General features: G+C 56.6%; 1 protein-coding gene across 5 annotated transcripts in view; it reads left to right on the top strand.

Annotated features, from left to right (window-relative positions):
- Nucleotides 1-14,045, top strand: part of DGKD (diacylglycerol kinase delta) — a 105,476-nt gene extending 91,431 nt beyond the window's left edge. For all 5 annotated transcript variants that reach the window (XM_070468449.1, XM_020893896.2, XM_020893898.2 and 2 more), the window contains 11 exons: nt 331-427; nt 555-662; nt 1,485-1,598; nt 2,532-2,666; nt 2,903-3,054; nt 3,876-3,987; nt 4,068-4,160; nt 4,942-5,061; nt 10,696-10,813; nt 11,847-11,977; nt 12,652-14,045. In XM_070468449.1, the coding sequence (XP_070324550.1) occupies nt 331-427; nt 555-662; nt 1,485-1,598; nt 2,532-2,666; nt 2,903-3,054; nt 3,876-3,987; nt 4,068-4,160; nt 4,942-5,061; nt 10,696-10,813; nt 11,847-11,977; nt 12,652-12,750 (1,279 nt within the window). In that variant the 3' untranslated portion in view covers nt 12,751-14,045. The remainder of the gene's footprint in view (nt 1-330; nt 428-554; nt 663-1,484; nt 1,599-2,531; nt 2,667-2,902; nt 3,055-3,875; nt 3,988-4,067; nt 4,161-4,941; nt 5,062-10,695; nt 10,814-11,846; nt 11,978-12,651) is intronic.
- Nucleotides 14,046-15,125: the final 1,080 nt, after the last annotated feature.

The raw sequence follows: 15,125 nt of genomic DNA, 5'->3' as shown, positions 1-15,125 counted from the left end.
CCTGGCGTGCTGCCGTCCGTGGGGTCACAGAGTTGGACACGACTTAGCGACTGAACAGCAAGCATAGTTTTATCGCTGGAAAAAGTCGTGATTTGCACGTTTTTTGTGAGGCTCTGTGATATCTTACCTTTCCGGATCGGCTTACTTCTTGGGAGCGTTACTTTTGAAAAGTAGGATTTCATGTCAGTGAACGTCTCTCTCACACATCTCACACGGACGTGTCACAGTCACATCCCTCCTTGTCGTGTGGTGTCACCACTGGGCACGCATGCCTGGTGTGACCGGCTGTGAGGAGGTGACTGCCTGCCGGCCGTGTGCTCTCCTCCCCAGGAGTCGAACCAAGAACATGATGTGGTACGGAGTCCTGGGCACCAGGGAGCTGCTACACAGAACCTACAAGAACCTGGAGCAGAAGGTCCTACTGGAGGTGAGCGGGCGGCACCCCAGCCCCGTGCCTGAGCCGCGAGGCCCCCGGGGCGCCGGGAGGACGCCCCGCCTGATGCTGGCACTCTCTTCTCGCCTCTCCTCTCCCCTCCCACGTCCCCCCTGCACAGTGCGATGGGCGCCCCATCCCCCTCCCGAGTCTCCAGGGAATCGCTGTCCTCAACATCCCCAGCTACGCCGGAGGGACCAACTTCTGGGGGGGCACCAAGGAGGATGATGTACGTACGGGGTTGCTGGGCGGCGCGGGCCTGGGAGCCGAGGTGGAGCCTCCTGCTCAGGGCTGCTCTCTGGACAGGCTTGGGGCTGGATGGGGCAGCGCCCCCATGCTGGCCGCAGGGGTGCAGTGGGCAGTGAGACAGTGCCCCCGCCCCAGTAAGGTGTGGTCGCAGGTGTGGCCTGGAATCTGGGCCCGGACCTGCTCTGGGGGTAATCTGGGAGGGCGTCCAGGGGCAGGGGACATCGGCACGGAGGCCTGAGGGTGGCTAGGGGTTGGACAGGTCAGGTTGGTTTTGGGGAGGGAGCACGTTCTCCGATGGTGGGCACCCTGGGCAGAGTGCAGAGAGGTTCGAGCTCCCATGGGGCTGCGTGAGGCAGGGAGGAGTTTGGAGTCCAGCCTTCGGGGGCACGGATGGGTGTATGGATGGTGTCAGCCAGGGCCGACCCCCTCAGTGCACGGCAGCTGATAAGGACAGTCCAGCTGACATCGTGGCTGCGCCGGTCCCACTTGTCAGCACGGCGCCCGAGTGCACAGCCCTCGTGAGACCCTGGAGGAGCGTACCAGTGTCAGCCCCATTTTACAGAAGCGGGAACCCAGGAAGAGGCAGTCACGTGTCCGAGGCCCCACCTGTGTGAGGGGCAGGCAGGCCTGCCACGCCATCTGGGCTTCTGCCTTCCGGGTCTGGAGTGGAGACCCCTCCACAGTGGCTCCCTGTTGTGGGCCCGTCTGGCTTTTAGTGCAGTGGCCTCCAGAGAGAGGCGGCTGTGCGTGGGGGCGTGTTCAGGCCTGGAGCAGAGGTCAGCTCTGACACTGGCCCTTGCAGACCTTCGCAGCCCCGTCGTTCGACGACAAGATCTTGGAGGTGGTTGCGGTGTTCGGCAGCATGCAGATGGCTGTCTCCCGGGTCATAAAGCTGCAGCATCACCGGATCGCCCAGGTACTGGCTGGGGTCCTGGAGGCGGCGGCGGGGGTGGGGGTGGGGTGGGGTGGGGGCAGCCTGGGTGCCGGGAGGAGAGGCAGGCCTGGCCCAGACCCACACTCCCGAGACAGGTGGGCACCTGGGTGCAGAACCCTGGACAGCAGGCCACCCAGCTGCCTCCCGGTCCAGAGCCTGTTCTCGCCTGCTCTGTTGGACATCTGAAACATGCTTTCCAAACTGGGTCTGGCTTGCACCCTGGAGCGCCCTCCTCCTGCTGAGGTGGGGTGAGCCGAGGCGGGCCTGGGCGCCTGCAGCCCGGCCCTGCAGCTCTCGGGAGCCTCAGCCCGAGTCCAGGAGCAAGGCTGAGCGTGTGTCCTCACCCAGGCGCTCTGAGGCCCCGCTGTGGGGGGAGATGGGGTGGGTCCCCCTTGGGAGCTTCTGGTGGCCGGCTTGGAAGGGTCTGTCTGGGCGGTGGGGGGGGCCGTGTCCTCACGCACAGAGTCGGGTTCTCTCTCACATTGCCCTGAGCCCCAGTCCCTTCTGTCCCCGCTGTGGGCTGCATGGATGTCATGGTTTTAATGCTTTGGCAACACTTTCTGTTGAAAAGAGGAGCCCTTGGTGGGAGTTGGCCTCATCTCAGGCGGGTCCCCACGTGCCCAGGGACTCAGCAGCTCTGGGCATGTCCCCGCCTGAGGCCCGGTGCTGGCATCTGAGCACTGAGTTCCCCACAGGGCAGCGGTCACGGACACGGGGTGCCCTGTGTGCGGGATGGCGGGGCGGGGCGGGGCTGGCCCGGGGCTCTAGGAGCTGCGCCCCAGGCGGGGATCCCCTGAGCCCGGAAGCCCCAGAGGTCAGCCGGCGGGCGCGGGGTGGGCTATGGGGCAGGGTGGCCCTCCGGCCCTGCGTGGCTCCTGGTCGGCTCGGCGCTCGAGCAGGCTGTGGTCTTCACAGTGTCGCACGGTGAAGATCTCCATCCTGGGCGATGAGGGCGTGCCTGTGCAGGTGGATGGAGAGGCCTGGGTCCAGCCCCCGGGATACATCCGCATTGTCCACAAGAACCGGGCGCAGACCCTCACCAGGGATCGGGTAAGATGGCGCCCGTCTTGCGGGGGACCTGGCGCCTGAGCGTTCGATTCCAGGAATCGACATATTTCTCCCCCAGATTAAGTGAACGGGGCTGGGATTCCTAGGGCCGTGCCCTCTCCCCCAGAGTAAACAGGCGTCTGTGTCCCCATCCGGGATTCATTCTGTGAGTGTCCAGCAGTGTTGGCTGTTGGACGTGTGCTCATGGGAGCGTGTGTAACCCTGGCCCCGTGTCCTAGGCCTTCGAGAACACCCTGAAGTCCTGGGAGGACAAGCAGAAGTGTGAGCTGCCCCGGGCCCCGTCCTTCTCCCTGCACCCGGAGATCCTGTCCGAGGAGGAGGCCACCCAGATGGACCAGTTCGGGCGGGCGGCGGGCGCCCTCATCCACAGGTGGGTGCCCCCTCCTTCCGCAGTCAGCTCCCCCAGCGAGGCCCCAGGTCCGTGCGGGGCTGCGGGTGGGGTGTTGAGACGCTCCTCTCGCGTCCCTGTGCGTCCTCCGTGTCTCCTCCGTCACGGGGCCTGTCTGGCCAGGTTCTGCTGGCCCTGCACTGTGCGGTTGTCACTGATGGTCTTGTAGATGTTATTTGGGGCTTAAGGATGTGGAAGCCTCAAACCCACAGGCATTTTCAGGGCCAGCTACCTGGGCTGTAAAGCTGTCTTGGATTCTTAAGAACAGTCCATTACTGCCTCCTTCACTTCATGCCGAAGAGCAGGTGTACTATTAGGAAGCAAACCTTGTAAACATTAAAAAGGAAAACAACAGCCAAAGGTGCTTCCTTCTCTCGGCCCCCAGAGCCACTGTGGACCTTCCCGCATGGCGGTCACTGCCCTGTCTGCTGCCCAGTCTCCCGCCGCGTCCCCCCTCATGCGGGCATGGTTGCAGCAGCCTGGTGGCCTGTGCCCGCAACTGCCACACCCCCTGGCCCCTTGGCTCTGTCCTTGGACACCGTTCTCCTCCCCGCCCCCTCCCTTCTGAGGCCGCGTGCAGGCCTGGTGCCCCCCCCCACGGGCCTCTCGGCCCCTTCCTGGCCTCCTCCTCCTCTTCTTCCTACTCTGGAGGTTTCACAAGGCCTCCATGTCCTTTTGGGGCACTCGCCTTCTTGGGTGAGTCTCCACAAAAGCTTGGGAGTTTGTCGCCAGATCTCCCGGTTAAGGCCTCCCCGGCCATCGGTCAGGAGGTGACAGGCTTGCCGCCGTGTCTGTCTCTCCAGCATCCGGGAGCTAGCGCAGTCCCACCGGGACGTGGAGCAGGAGCTCGCCCACGCCGTCAACGCCAGCTCCAAGTCCATGGACCGAGTGTACGGCAAGCCCAGAGCCACAGAGGTGCCTGCGCCCTCCCGCCCCCGCGCCCGTGCCCGCCAGCCCTCGGGCCGTCTCCATGGTTCTGTTCTGGTTCCTCTCAGGGGCTGAGCTGCAGCCTCGTCCTGGAGATGGTGAATAACGTCCGAGCCCTGCGCAGCGAGACGGAGCTGCTGCTTGCGGGCAGGCTGGCCCTGGTAAGCTGGGGGCTGGCCCGCTTGGCTCTGTGCGGGGCTCCCGCCCGTGGGGGCTCCTCCGAGGGCCCTGCCCTGGCCCTGCGTGATGCTCAGACCCTCTGGCCCGTCTCGCCAAGCCCCCTCCGGGGTGTCAGGGCCCCGCTGCGTCGTGTACGGCATTGTGTCCTCAGGCCTCGTCTCCGGCTCGCAGACCCCGCCGCCCCTCCCCACTCAGCCCCGGGGAGGCACCCTGCTGGACTTCTGTCAAATCACAGAAGCTAGAACAGGGCAGACCTCAGAGTGCCTGACCAGCCTTCTTGTTGAAAGAAATAAAGGTGTGGAAGGTCAAGGAGGTGAAGTCACTGCAGAATCGCCCCAGGAGTCCAGGCCGTACTTTTTTCTCTCATTCCAAGCTTCCACGCTGTCCTGACGTTCCTGGGGCTGACTCTGTGCTCGCACACTGTCTGCACTCTGGTGCAGGCGGGCTGGTCCCCGCTTCAGAGAGAGGGTCCCAAGGAAGCTGAGGCAGGTGACCTGTGAGCCCTGCTGATGGGATTTTCAGACGAGCTTGGTTTGCCCCATTGCTTATAAGAGGAGAGTCTAATTCTCTCACTTGGCACTACTTAAAAGCGGAGGCTCGGAGTTTGGCCCTTCAGGGGTGCTCTGTGACTCTGTTTCCTGGCAAGCTTTTAGAAGAGCTCTCAGAGTGGCCCGGCCCTGGGCCAGGCTCCCTGTCTTCGTGGGCCCTGCGGCCCTGCCCTGCTGGTAACCACTGTGTCTCCTCCCTCCGTCCCTGGAGCAGCAGTTGGATCCCCCTCAGAAGGAGCGGCTCACGGCTGCCCTCGCCGAGATGGACCAACAGCTCAGGAAGCTGGCGGACACGCCATGGCTGTGCCAGCCCATGGAGCCTGGTGATGAAGAGGTATGTGGGTCTCGGGCTCCAGCATGGCGTCCCTGGACACGGGGCTGTCCTCTCTGAGCCCGAGTCCCTCTGTGGCTTCGGGGTGAAGATGGTGTTGGTCCTGCAGCCCCTGATCTGGCCCCTGGTAAACATGCCTCTCTGTTAAAATGCCTTCAGGGCATGGAGACCACTTGGGCAGGTAGGAAGGAGCTGGGAATTGCTGTCGAGAAAGACCCTGGAGGACTGGGGCACAAGTTGCCCTCGGACACAGAACTATGGGATGGGCCGGGGGCAGGTAGAAAGGCTGAGCCTGGCCCCACTGTGCGCCCCCAGCGTGGAGGCACGCTGCCAGGCTGACCTGTAAGTTGCTGGGTGTCTGTCGGCAGGGGCAGGCCGCCGTGTTCCACTCCCAGTCACACTTGTCTTACGTGTGTTTAGAGAGCAGCAGGGGCGGGCCGCCGTGTTCCACTCCCGGTCACACTTGTCTTACGTGTGTTTAGAGAGCAGCAGGGGCGGGGTGCTGTGTTCCACTCCCGGTCACACTTGTGTTACGTGTGTTTAGAGAGCAGCAGGGGCGGGCCGCCGTGTTCCACTCCCGGTCACACTTGTCTTACGTGTGTTTAGAGAGCAGCAGGGGCGGGCTGCCGTGTTCCACTCCTGGTGCACTCTTCTGTTACGTGTGTTTAGGGAGCCCAGCTTGCGTGGGCCTTACAGCTGGGACATCGGGACCCTGGGCGTGCCCCGGGGCCATGTCTCCTGCAGCAGGCGAGGCGGCCGCGGGCCCAGGAGAGGTGCTCAGTGGGGGTGGTTTTGGGGGCAGCACCTGGACAGAGGCCAACCTGAGAGGCCGTCCTCCCGAGGATAGAGCAGGGACAGCCAGGAGAAAGTTCACATGGTGAAGCGCTGCTGGGCACTGAACGTCGGACCCCCTGTTGCTGGCTTCGCTTGTTAGAGCCCTGGGCCAGGCCAGCAGTGCAGGCTCCTCCTGCACGGGCAGGCGTCGGTTGACAAGTGCAAACCCCGCCTGGAAAGCTGGCTGAGGCCTCTCAGCTGAGAAACACGACTTAGCAGCTCAAGGAGAGGACTCTGGTTTAGAAGGCCCAGCCAGCCTCATCAAAATTTGCTAGTTATTTATAAATATAATAAAAGTTCAAAAGAAAATCACTAAAAATAATAATATAAAACTTTTAACAAATGCGGCCACAGCCTAGCCTGTGATTTGTGCAGGGTGGGCAGTTGCGGGGGAAGCAGGGAAGGAGGACTTGGACAGAGGAGCGGGGCACTTTAAATGCCTTCTCCTGTGGTGGAAGGAGGTGAAAGACGCTCTTGATGTTACTAATTAGAGGAAGGTAATCAGTTATGTTTTAAAAACTTAAAAGTAGTTTTAAAGGTGTATGTGTATTAGTCGCTTAGTCGTGTTTGACTCTTTGCGACCCCACGGACTGTACCCTGCCAGGATCCTCTGTCCATTGGATTCTCCAGGCAAGAACACTGGAGTGGGTAGCCATTCACTTCTCTGAGTTTTAAAGGTAGTTTCTAGTAAAATTGAAAAGGTTTATATCTTTCTGAATCACTACAGAAGACAAAAACAAAATACCATCTGTATTGTAATAGGAAATAAAGGAACTAGTAAAGATGGAGCTAATAGCATAAAAGTTAGAAAATAATATATCTTTTCCTTTTAAAAGCAAATTATTGTTTAGGTTGTGTTAAAAAAAAATCTGAGTAAATACTGATCACAGGAGCCCAGTTTTCTCTTCTATACACTATGAAAAATTATGACCCAGAAAGAGTAAAAATAAAGCAGTTTCAAGAAAATGATAAAAAATGCAAAGTAACAATATTAATATAAAAACAGAATTGCATACCTAAGGCAGTAAGTGATAGAGGATCACTTTTTTGGTAAAAACTAATAATCATATTGTTATATACCATATAATTCTGAAATAAACTTATTAATGATAAAATCATATGCTAATATAGCATTTACATGAGTTAAAGTATGTTGTTTATTTGCCAATGGATGAAATTTTTTTTCTAATACTTTTTTTTGTTATTTTTAACTTAATTTCACTATTCAAAGGCATATAACCAGTCCTTTGAAATTTATTAACACTAACTTTATGGCCCAATATATAGTCAGTTTTTATAAATGTCCCTTGTATGCAGTTGTATTCTTCACATCATTAAGTCCTTACTGAGGTATTTTTGTTTTTTTTCTTTTTTGTTTTTGGTTTTGTGTCTTCTTGATCTGTGAGTTACTATTGAACACTCTGACCATGAATGTAGATGTCTTGATTTTTTTTATGTGGTTTTGTGTATTTTTGCTCTATGCATTTTGAGGCTATATTATTGGGTGCATTTAGGGTTTTATCATTATAACAAGACCTTTACTAAATCTTTTTATTTTCAAGCCTACTTGTTTGACATTCTTTTTCATACTTCCTTTCAAGCTTTGTTTGGAGTATCTTTCTTACAGACAGCATTGCTAAATTTGAGTTTTTATTCAGTGTTGTGCTCTGTTTTAATAGGAGATTCAGTCTATTTACGTTCACTGTGATTACCACGTTTAGATGCATTTTTACCATCTTTTGTGCTGTTTGTCCCACTTTTTGTTTCCTTTCTCCTTTTTGATGAGTCTCTCCTTCCCACACAGTTCTGTTTATCCCCTCTACTAGTTTGGAAATACATGCTCTTCTGCATGTTCTTTTAGTGATTACCCCCAAAATTTTAACCTTAATTTATGTACACAAACTGTGTCAAGATAAAACTTCTTGAAATAATAGGAAATGTCAGAAACCCAATTTTGTAGTGTGACTTCTCACTATCAGTCCATGATTAATCATGGTGAAACTAACATCACAACATTTGAACAAAGAAAGTTGATAGAGTATGTGTATGTAGAATTTATATACAAATATGTATTGTGCTTCTCTATAGAGAGGATTTTGTGCTCTGTAAAGAGGGACTCTGCTTTCTTTCCTGTTGTCCATAGGACATTTAAAAAATCTGATCATATTCCAGACTGGCTTGTCCCACCCATGCAAGGGGCAAAGAGGTGAAGTATGAAGGGCAAAGGGAACTGTGAATGGGGAGCTACCACAGTTCTACTGATGTAAAAATAGGAAAATCATTTATCTGAAAAGGAAAAACAGTGATAGATCTCTGAGTTGGTTCTTTGAAACGAAAGCAAAATAAACTACCCTCTGGCAAATGTAATCTGGGGGGAAAAGGAACACAGTGCAGTGATAACAGGATAGAGCAGCAGATACGAAAGTCAGTCAAGTTCCAGCATCCATAAAGGAACGCCAGTGAATCTCAGCATCTCGATAAGCCTTTTGATTTTTCAGAAAAAAATTTAAATAACACAAATTCAGATCTCAAGATATTGTAAAAAGAATAGCCAGCCACAGAACAACTTGAAAAAGTAAATTTTACTTCCAAAGGAAAAATTTGTCAAAGAATATGTAATTTCTGTACATAAGACAGTGTCAAAGCTAGAAAAAGATGGACATTACCTCAATTCATTTTCTTTTTTAAATTGTGGTAAAAAAGACATAACTTAGGATCTTTATCATTTTTAGTGTACAATTCAAGTAGAGTTGAGTATATTCACGTTAGGAAACAGATCTCCAGAACTTTCAAACATTTTCCTTTTTTAAAAACCAGCACATTGGATTCCAAACTTGAATATTATCAGTAGATCCGTAAAAGTTCTTTCTTAAAATTGCTGATGAAAGAAATTCTCTATAAAAGAATTCTAGCTGGAACGTGTAGGGTCAAGGGCCGTTTTCCGTCGGGAGGCGGCCAGGGAGACATCCTGTCCTCTAGGCAGATGCCTGTCTCTGCAGGTGGAGGGTCAGGAGACGCGGAGCCCAGGAGCTGGGTGTCCCCTCTGCATGCTGCTAGGGCCCCGATTCAGACAGACCCACCATGAAGATACACCTTTGGAACAGCTGGGGAGGTCTGATATAAATGAATTCATTAGAGCTACGTGAATGGTGTCAGGTGTGTTAATGGTGCCATGATTGTGTTTTTAAAAAACTAGTGTCGTCTTTTAGAGTTGTGTACCGAAGTGTTTATGAGCAGAATAATTTGATGTCTGAAATTTGCTTTTAAAAGGTGGAGATTAAATAACAGGTGGATAATCAGCCTCATGCTACTAGTCTCCCTGTCTTACCAATGGAAGAAAATACCCTTATTTTTAAAAGTTGGAAGTAAGTTTAATAAAACCCACATTTGCCTTAAAAACAGGACACTACAGAGTCAGGAATAGGATTTTGTTAGGATTGTGGACAATAGCTGCCTCCCACCAGTCCTGCAGGAAGCCACTGAGGCGCAAGGGGACGCTTACCTTGGGACAGGAGAGCCCATGGCCGTGGCGGTCCGCTGGGGGCTAGAGGTCTTCCATGGGGCAGCCGTGTTAGAATGGACACGTGATCATTTTGCCAAGGGTAAGAAATGTGTAGAAGTAAGTTTTTTGAATAGCTCATAGTCGTTGACTAGAAAATGTCATTGTAAGAGGTCTCTTTCCTGGTAGAAACCTTATAAAATTTAAAGTTTGTGTGAAATAAAGAACATGAGACGCCTTTGGTAAGAAGGCCACGAAGATGACATGCAGGGGTGTGGTGAAGCTGCAGGGTCCTGGCAGACCGGGTGTGAAGGTGTCCAGTTCTGGCCAGCGTTGGTGCGATTCCAGGGAAAAGCCCGGTGGGGATTTTTCAGTATGACCAAACGTCCCCGTCAGATCTGCAAGTGCGTCCTAGAGTTGCACAGTCTGACCACACTGGGCCCAGGCAGACACCAGGGACACAGGCAGACACTGGGGACGCAGGCAGACACTGCGGGGATGCAGACACCGGGCACACAGGCAGACACTGGGGATGTAGGCAGACACTGGGGATGTAGGCAGACACTGCGGGGACGCAGGTAGGCACTGGGGATGCAGGGCTCTGAGGCCGAATCCAGGCCAGTGGGGCCAGGGAGAAATTGGCACACGTGAAAAATAAGGAAATTTTTCTTATTTGTGACTACGTTTATACAGATGACCGACACAGGTACGTGTCTGTGAGCACACAGAATTCTTTAGTGGCAGAGACCTGGGCCCTGGCTTCTGCGAGAACCAACACAGGCTGTCCACAGACCCGGGGGGAAGGGGCTGCAATGGCTCCGCCGTGCCCTGGACCGCACAGTGGGGAGGCGGCCACCAAGCTGGCACCCTGTCCCTCTGACTCCCCTCCCTCCTTGATTCTGCTTTGGGGAGTGGGTGGTGAGGAAAGAGTGCAGGGAAAGCTTCCTTAGAAGGGTACTCCTGACCCTGACAGACTAGCCTGCAGGCGCAGCGCTGCGAGACTGGGTGATAACTTACTAGTCTTGATGTAATAGTCTTGATATTTAAGTGATATGTATATACACAGGTGTTCAATCACATGATGAATAAACATTATAAATAAATACCCAGAATATGAAAATGGATGCTTTTCTCTGCAAAACGGCTTTTAAAAGGCATTAGAAAGGAGCGATCAGTCCAAGACTGAAAGTCAAGGAAAAGGACGAGGACAGTCCTTTTCGAGGTCCCACGCCCATCTGCGGGAGGGGGGCGCAACCTGGGTAAACGGGGGGTCTGACTCGCTCCATTTCCCCCCTCCCCCACAGAACGTGATGCTGGATCTTTCCAAGCGCAGCCGCAGCGGTAAATTCCGCCTGGTGACCAAGTTCAAGAAGGAGAAAAACAACAAGAACAGAGAAGCGCGCTGCAGCCTGGGCGCCCCGGGTACCTGCCCCTGCCCTTGCGCCGGCCACCCCAGGGCCCCGGCCCGCACTGCTGCGCCTGTGGCAGAGCTGCACCCCGGCTCTCCCGCCGCAGCAGGCAGAGTGACCGGGTCACTGCCTGCCCTGACCCTGCTCCTGGTGCGGATTCTGGGAGACAGGCCCCAAGCCGCCTGCCTGCACTCAGTGGGGTGTAAAGTGGGGAGGAGACAGCAGGGGTGACAGGACACTCAGAGACACACGCTGGGCCCTGTGCCTGCTTCCTTGAGAGACTGCCTGGCCCCGTTAATCAGTCCATTGATCATGGCCCCTCCCCTGGGAGCCTGGGCCCTCATGGCCACGGGCTAGAGGATCAACAGAAAATGACCCTAAACGATGTTTCTCCTTGGGTCACTGAATCGGGGCTTACAATCTCTATGCCAAGTGTCGGCCCCGAGCTCGGCCCAGGCTCCCAGGCGCTGGGCAGCCCCACCCCGGACTCAAGGGGGGGGGGGGTTTGCTGCCAATAAGGGTAGCACCCTTTGATTTTTCTTTTTTGCGTGTTGGTCCAGAAATTGGGTTCTTTGAATCATGGTGGCTCTGACTCCATGTAATCTCTGCGAGTCTCCGTTCTTGCTGTGGGCCGGAGGCGCAAAGACCCCTCTCAAAGGGTGAGGGGATCTGGCCTCAGCTGCAGGCAGGCCCACTCCTGGGGCAAGGCTGCCGGCCCCCAGCAGGAACAGACACCAGCCGCGGCGTCGCTCACGCCCCTGAGAGCGGCAGCCCGTCTCCTTTCTGCACCGGCTTGGGGACAGCGCCTGGGGCCGGGTGGTGGGTGCCTGCTGCTGGGGTTGCTTGGGGTGCTTGTGGCCGGGGAATGTTGGGGTGCCTGCTGCTGGGGCTACTTGGGGTGCTTGTGCCAGGGAATGTTGGGGTGCCAGCTGCTGGTGCTTCTGGGGGTGCTTGTGGCCAGGGAATGTTGGGGTATGCTGGCCGCTGCCTGCCTGGTGCTGGGCTCCTGGGCACTCACTGGGCCCGTGCTTTTCCGTCTCTGACAGTGCACCTCTGGGGCACAGAGGAGGTGGCTGCCTGGTTGGAGCACCTCAGTCTCTGTGAGTATAAGGACATCTTCACGCGGCACGACATCCGGGGCTCTGAGCTCCTGCACCTGGAGCGGAGGGACCTCAAGGTACTTCCACACGCCTCCTGGGCAGGCGCGCCTGTGCTCCCCGCGGCCCTGGGGTCCCCCCCATGACCTGGCCGCACCCCAGCGCCAGCAGTCTCATCCTTCTCAGGCTGCTGGGCAACGACTTGGGGGTGACAGGCGCGGCCCCGGGCCGTGGCGTCTCAGCTCCGCAGCCAGAGCCAGGGCAGACGCTGCGGGGAGCCGTGCGCTCAGCCTCGCTGCACGGTGAACCCACGTTACACCCTTGGGGGGGCCGTGAACCCCTTGGGGGTGCAGCTCGCTGCTCGTCCAGCTCAAGTTCTGTGACGACAGCCGTCGGGGAGAAGGGGGACCCGGTGTCCGGGGTTCCCTCCCCAGCTGCCCACTGGCCGGCGTGGAGCGCCTGGCCCCGGCTCGGGGAGGGCAGGTGCGGGCCCCCAGCCTGGTTCGCCTTGCGGGCCCCTCTGGGCGCACCCCAGGAGGCTGCGAGGCTGGCCTGCCTCCAGGCACCACCAGGGTGCCCAGCATTCGCTCGGGGGTGCCCTGGACTCAGTTCAGGGACCCAGGCGAGGCGCGCGCCCTCGGGTGGTGGTTTGAGGGGCATCAGTCATTGCGGCCGCATCCCGCCGCGGTCCCGTGCCCCCTCCCACGGTGCGGCCGCGGGGCGCCCGGGCCTGAGCACCGCCCTCTCCCCGCAGGACCTCGGTGTGACCAAGGTGGGCCACATGAAGCGGATCCTGTGCGGCATCAAGGAGCTGAGCCGCGGCGTCCCTGCCGCCGCCGCCGCCGAGGCCTAGCCTCCGCCTTCACGGCCTGCGTCCCCCGCGCCCCCCGCGACTGAGCCGGCTCGGCGGCCCCTCATGGTGCTACTCCCGCCGCTCGGCCCGGCCTGGCGCCCCGGGGCCGGACCCACAACACAGCTACCTGCCGCCCGCGCCCCCCTCCCGGGCCGCTCCCCGCCCGCGTCGGCCCCGCCCGGCGCCCAGCGTCTCCGAGCCCCCGGCCTTCCCGTCCCGGGCAGTCACCACCTGGGGCCGAGAAACCTTGGTTCCTTGGCCGCGGGCTCGGGGACCCAGCCATGCCCAGGACGCCTGGCCTGTCGTCCTCCCGTGCACCGAGGCGGGCACGTGTTTCTGTGTGGAGGGGGCTTCCTGGCCTTCACGGGGGGGGGGGGGGGGGGTGTCCGGGCGCTGACCTGAGTGACCCGGGGTGGCGGAGAGGCCAAGCTGGGAGCGCTTCCTGGGCGCACCCCGCCCTCGCCGCCTTGGCTTTCTCGCTTTCCACGCCCGCGGGGCATCGTCTCGGGACCGGCCCGCCCGGCGTGCGCCCTGCCCGCGGCTCCAGCGCGCGCGGGCTCCCCCTGCCGGTCGGCCCCGGGCACTGAGCTCGGCCCGCGCTCCGTCCCTCGGAGGTGAGCCGGTCAGCGGTGTCTCCTTCCCGCCTCGAGGGGTCCCGTGCCCCGGAACCGCTGTGCTGGGAGGAAGGAGGCGGCGAGAACCCAGGTGCCAGAAGGCACCGGGTCTCCGAGGGGAGCCCCGGGGTGGGCGCCTGGGGGTCTGAGGTTCTCAGGACTCAATCGCACAGGCGGGGACCCACCCCAGCCCTCCGCGCCCTCTCGTGGGAAAGCCATCAGTTTAGGTGAAGCGTGGTGTTTAAAAGTAATGTCCGTGATTAGAGCAACACTGTTTACCTAAAACCGTTTTCTGAGTGTAGTGAGTGAGAATGAGCGGAGTAAACGTGGGCGTTGCATGAAGCCTGTCTGCGGGGCAGCGTCCCTGCTGCCGCCGCCTCTTGTCTCTCGCTGCACGTGGGGCTGGCTGCCCTTCTGTCCCCGTCCCCACCCCTGCTGTGCGGCTGTCCCTGGGGTCTCCTGGTCCTGTCAGTGTAGAGGGACGGAGGAAGGATCCCTGGCGACTTGGAGGAAAGGTTTTGTGCCCTTCGGTGGGGCTTCCCCTCGTATTTATGATCCTAATTTATACAGTGCCCACCGTGGAAGCAAATGCCTCCTGTATTGCTATGTACATATCCACATCTGGGGTTGTAAATAACAGTTGTTCTGTGTATAAATAAAACAAGCCTGTTTTTGATCTTCCATCGTCAGATTTATCATTCTTTTGTGCTTTGATGTAAAATTTCAGTTGCCAAAAAATCTTTCCAAACTGGGTTCAGAATTATGTTTTTCAGCCACTCTAAAGATAGGTTGAATTGGTGGTGGCTGAAGAGCAAAGTGGAACGAATGCCATTGTATTATTCAGGGCGTGGGTTCTAGGATCTGTTGAATTAACTCACCAAGGTGGTGGGGCTGAGTACCACTGAGGTTCTCAGGCTTAATCACATGTAGCTTCAGCCCAGCCTCTTGAGGTCATCTTAGCTAATGTTCTGCCTATGTCTTTTATAAAACTGCAAACCCGAGCTCTCCTACTCCCCTCTCTGTTTAGTCCTAGTACCTTTATTACAAGGGAGCTGCCTCTTCAAGCCCAAGGTCACTTTGTGACCCGTTTCCGGGGTGCAGGATGGGGGCTGGCAGGGTACCACAGGGCTGTGTGTGCTCTGAACGTGCAGCTGCCTCCCCAGAAGCTTTCTTTTATGCTTAGTGTAACTCGTTTTGTCCTGCACGGTCCTCCCACATGGCCAACCCTACATCAGGCCTCATGGTTACAAAATAGCTGCCACTACTCCAGGTATCACATCCAAATGTGACTGTGTCCAGGCTAAAGTGTGGGTGAACAGGTGGGTTGGCTCTTGCCTCTTTTTAAGGTAAAAGGAAACTTATTGGAAATTCTGGCATCCACTGACCTCCGCTGAGGTCTCACTGTCGAGAATTGGACCACACACTCTCACACTCATGACTAGAGCAGTGGGTGCGAAAGGAACGGAGCCATGCCAGTGGTGGCTGATCACGATACTGCTGGCTGACACGTTATTTTATGCTGGCTGCTGGCATACATACACATTATACATATTAACTCACCCATTCCTGTTCGCAGTGCTATGAGGTGGGTATCCACATCTTCTAGATTAGGACACAGGATCAGAGAGGTCCCAGCTTGTCCCAGCAGCTCGTGGCCGGGCCGGGAGAGCACACCTGGAGCGCTGTGCTTGGGTCCCCAGCCTGACCCCAAGCCTGCCCACATGACAGATGAGGAAACGGGGCCTGTGTCACACACAGGCA

The sequence above is a fragment of the Odocoileus virginianus genome, chromosome 5 (genome assembly GCF_023699985.2).
Source record: "Odocoileus virginianus isolate 20LAN1187 ecotype Illinois chromosome 5, Ovbor_1.2, whole genome shotgun sequence".
Taxonomy (NCBI): domain Eukaryota; kingdom Metazoa; phylum Chordata; class Mammalia; order Artiodactyla; family Cervidae; genus Odocoileus; species Odocoileus virginianus.
This window is presented reverse-complemented; position numbering and strand designations above follow the sequence as displayed.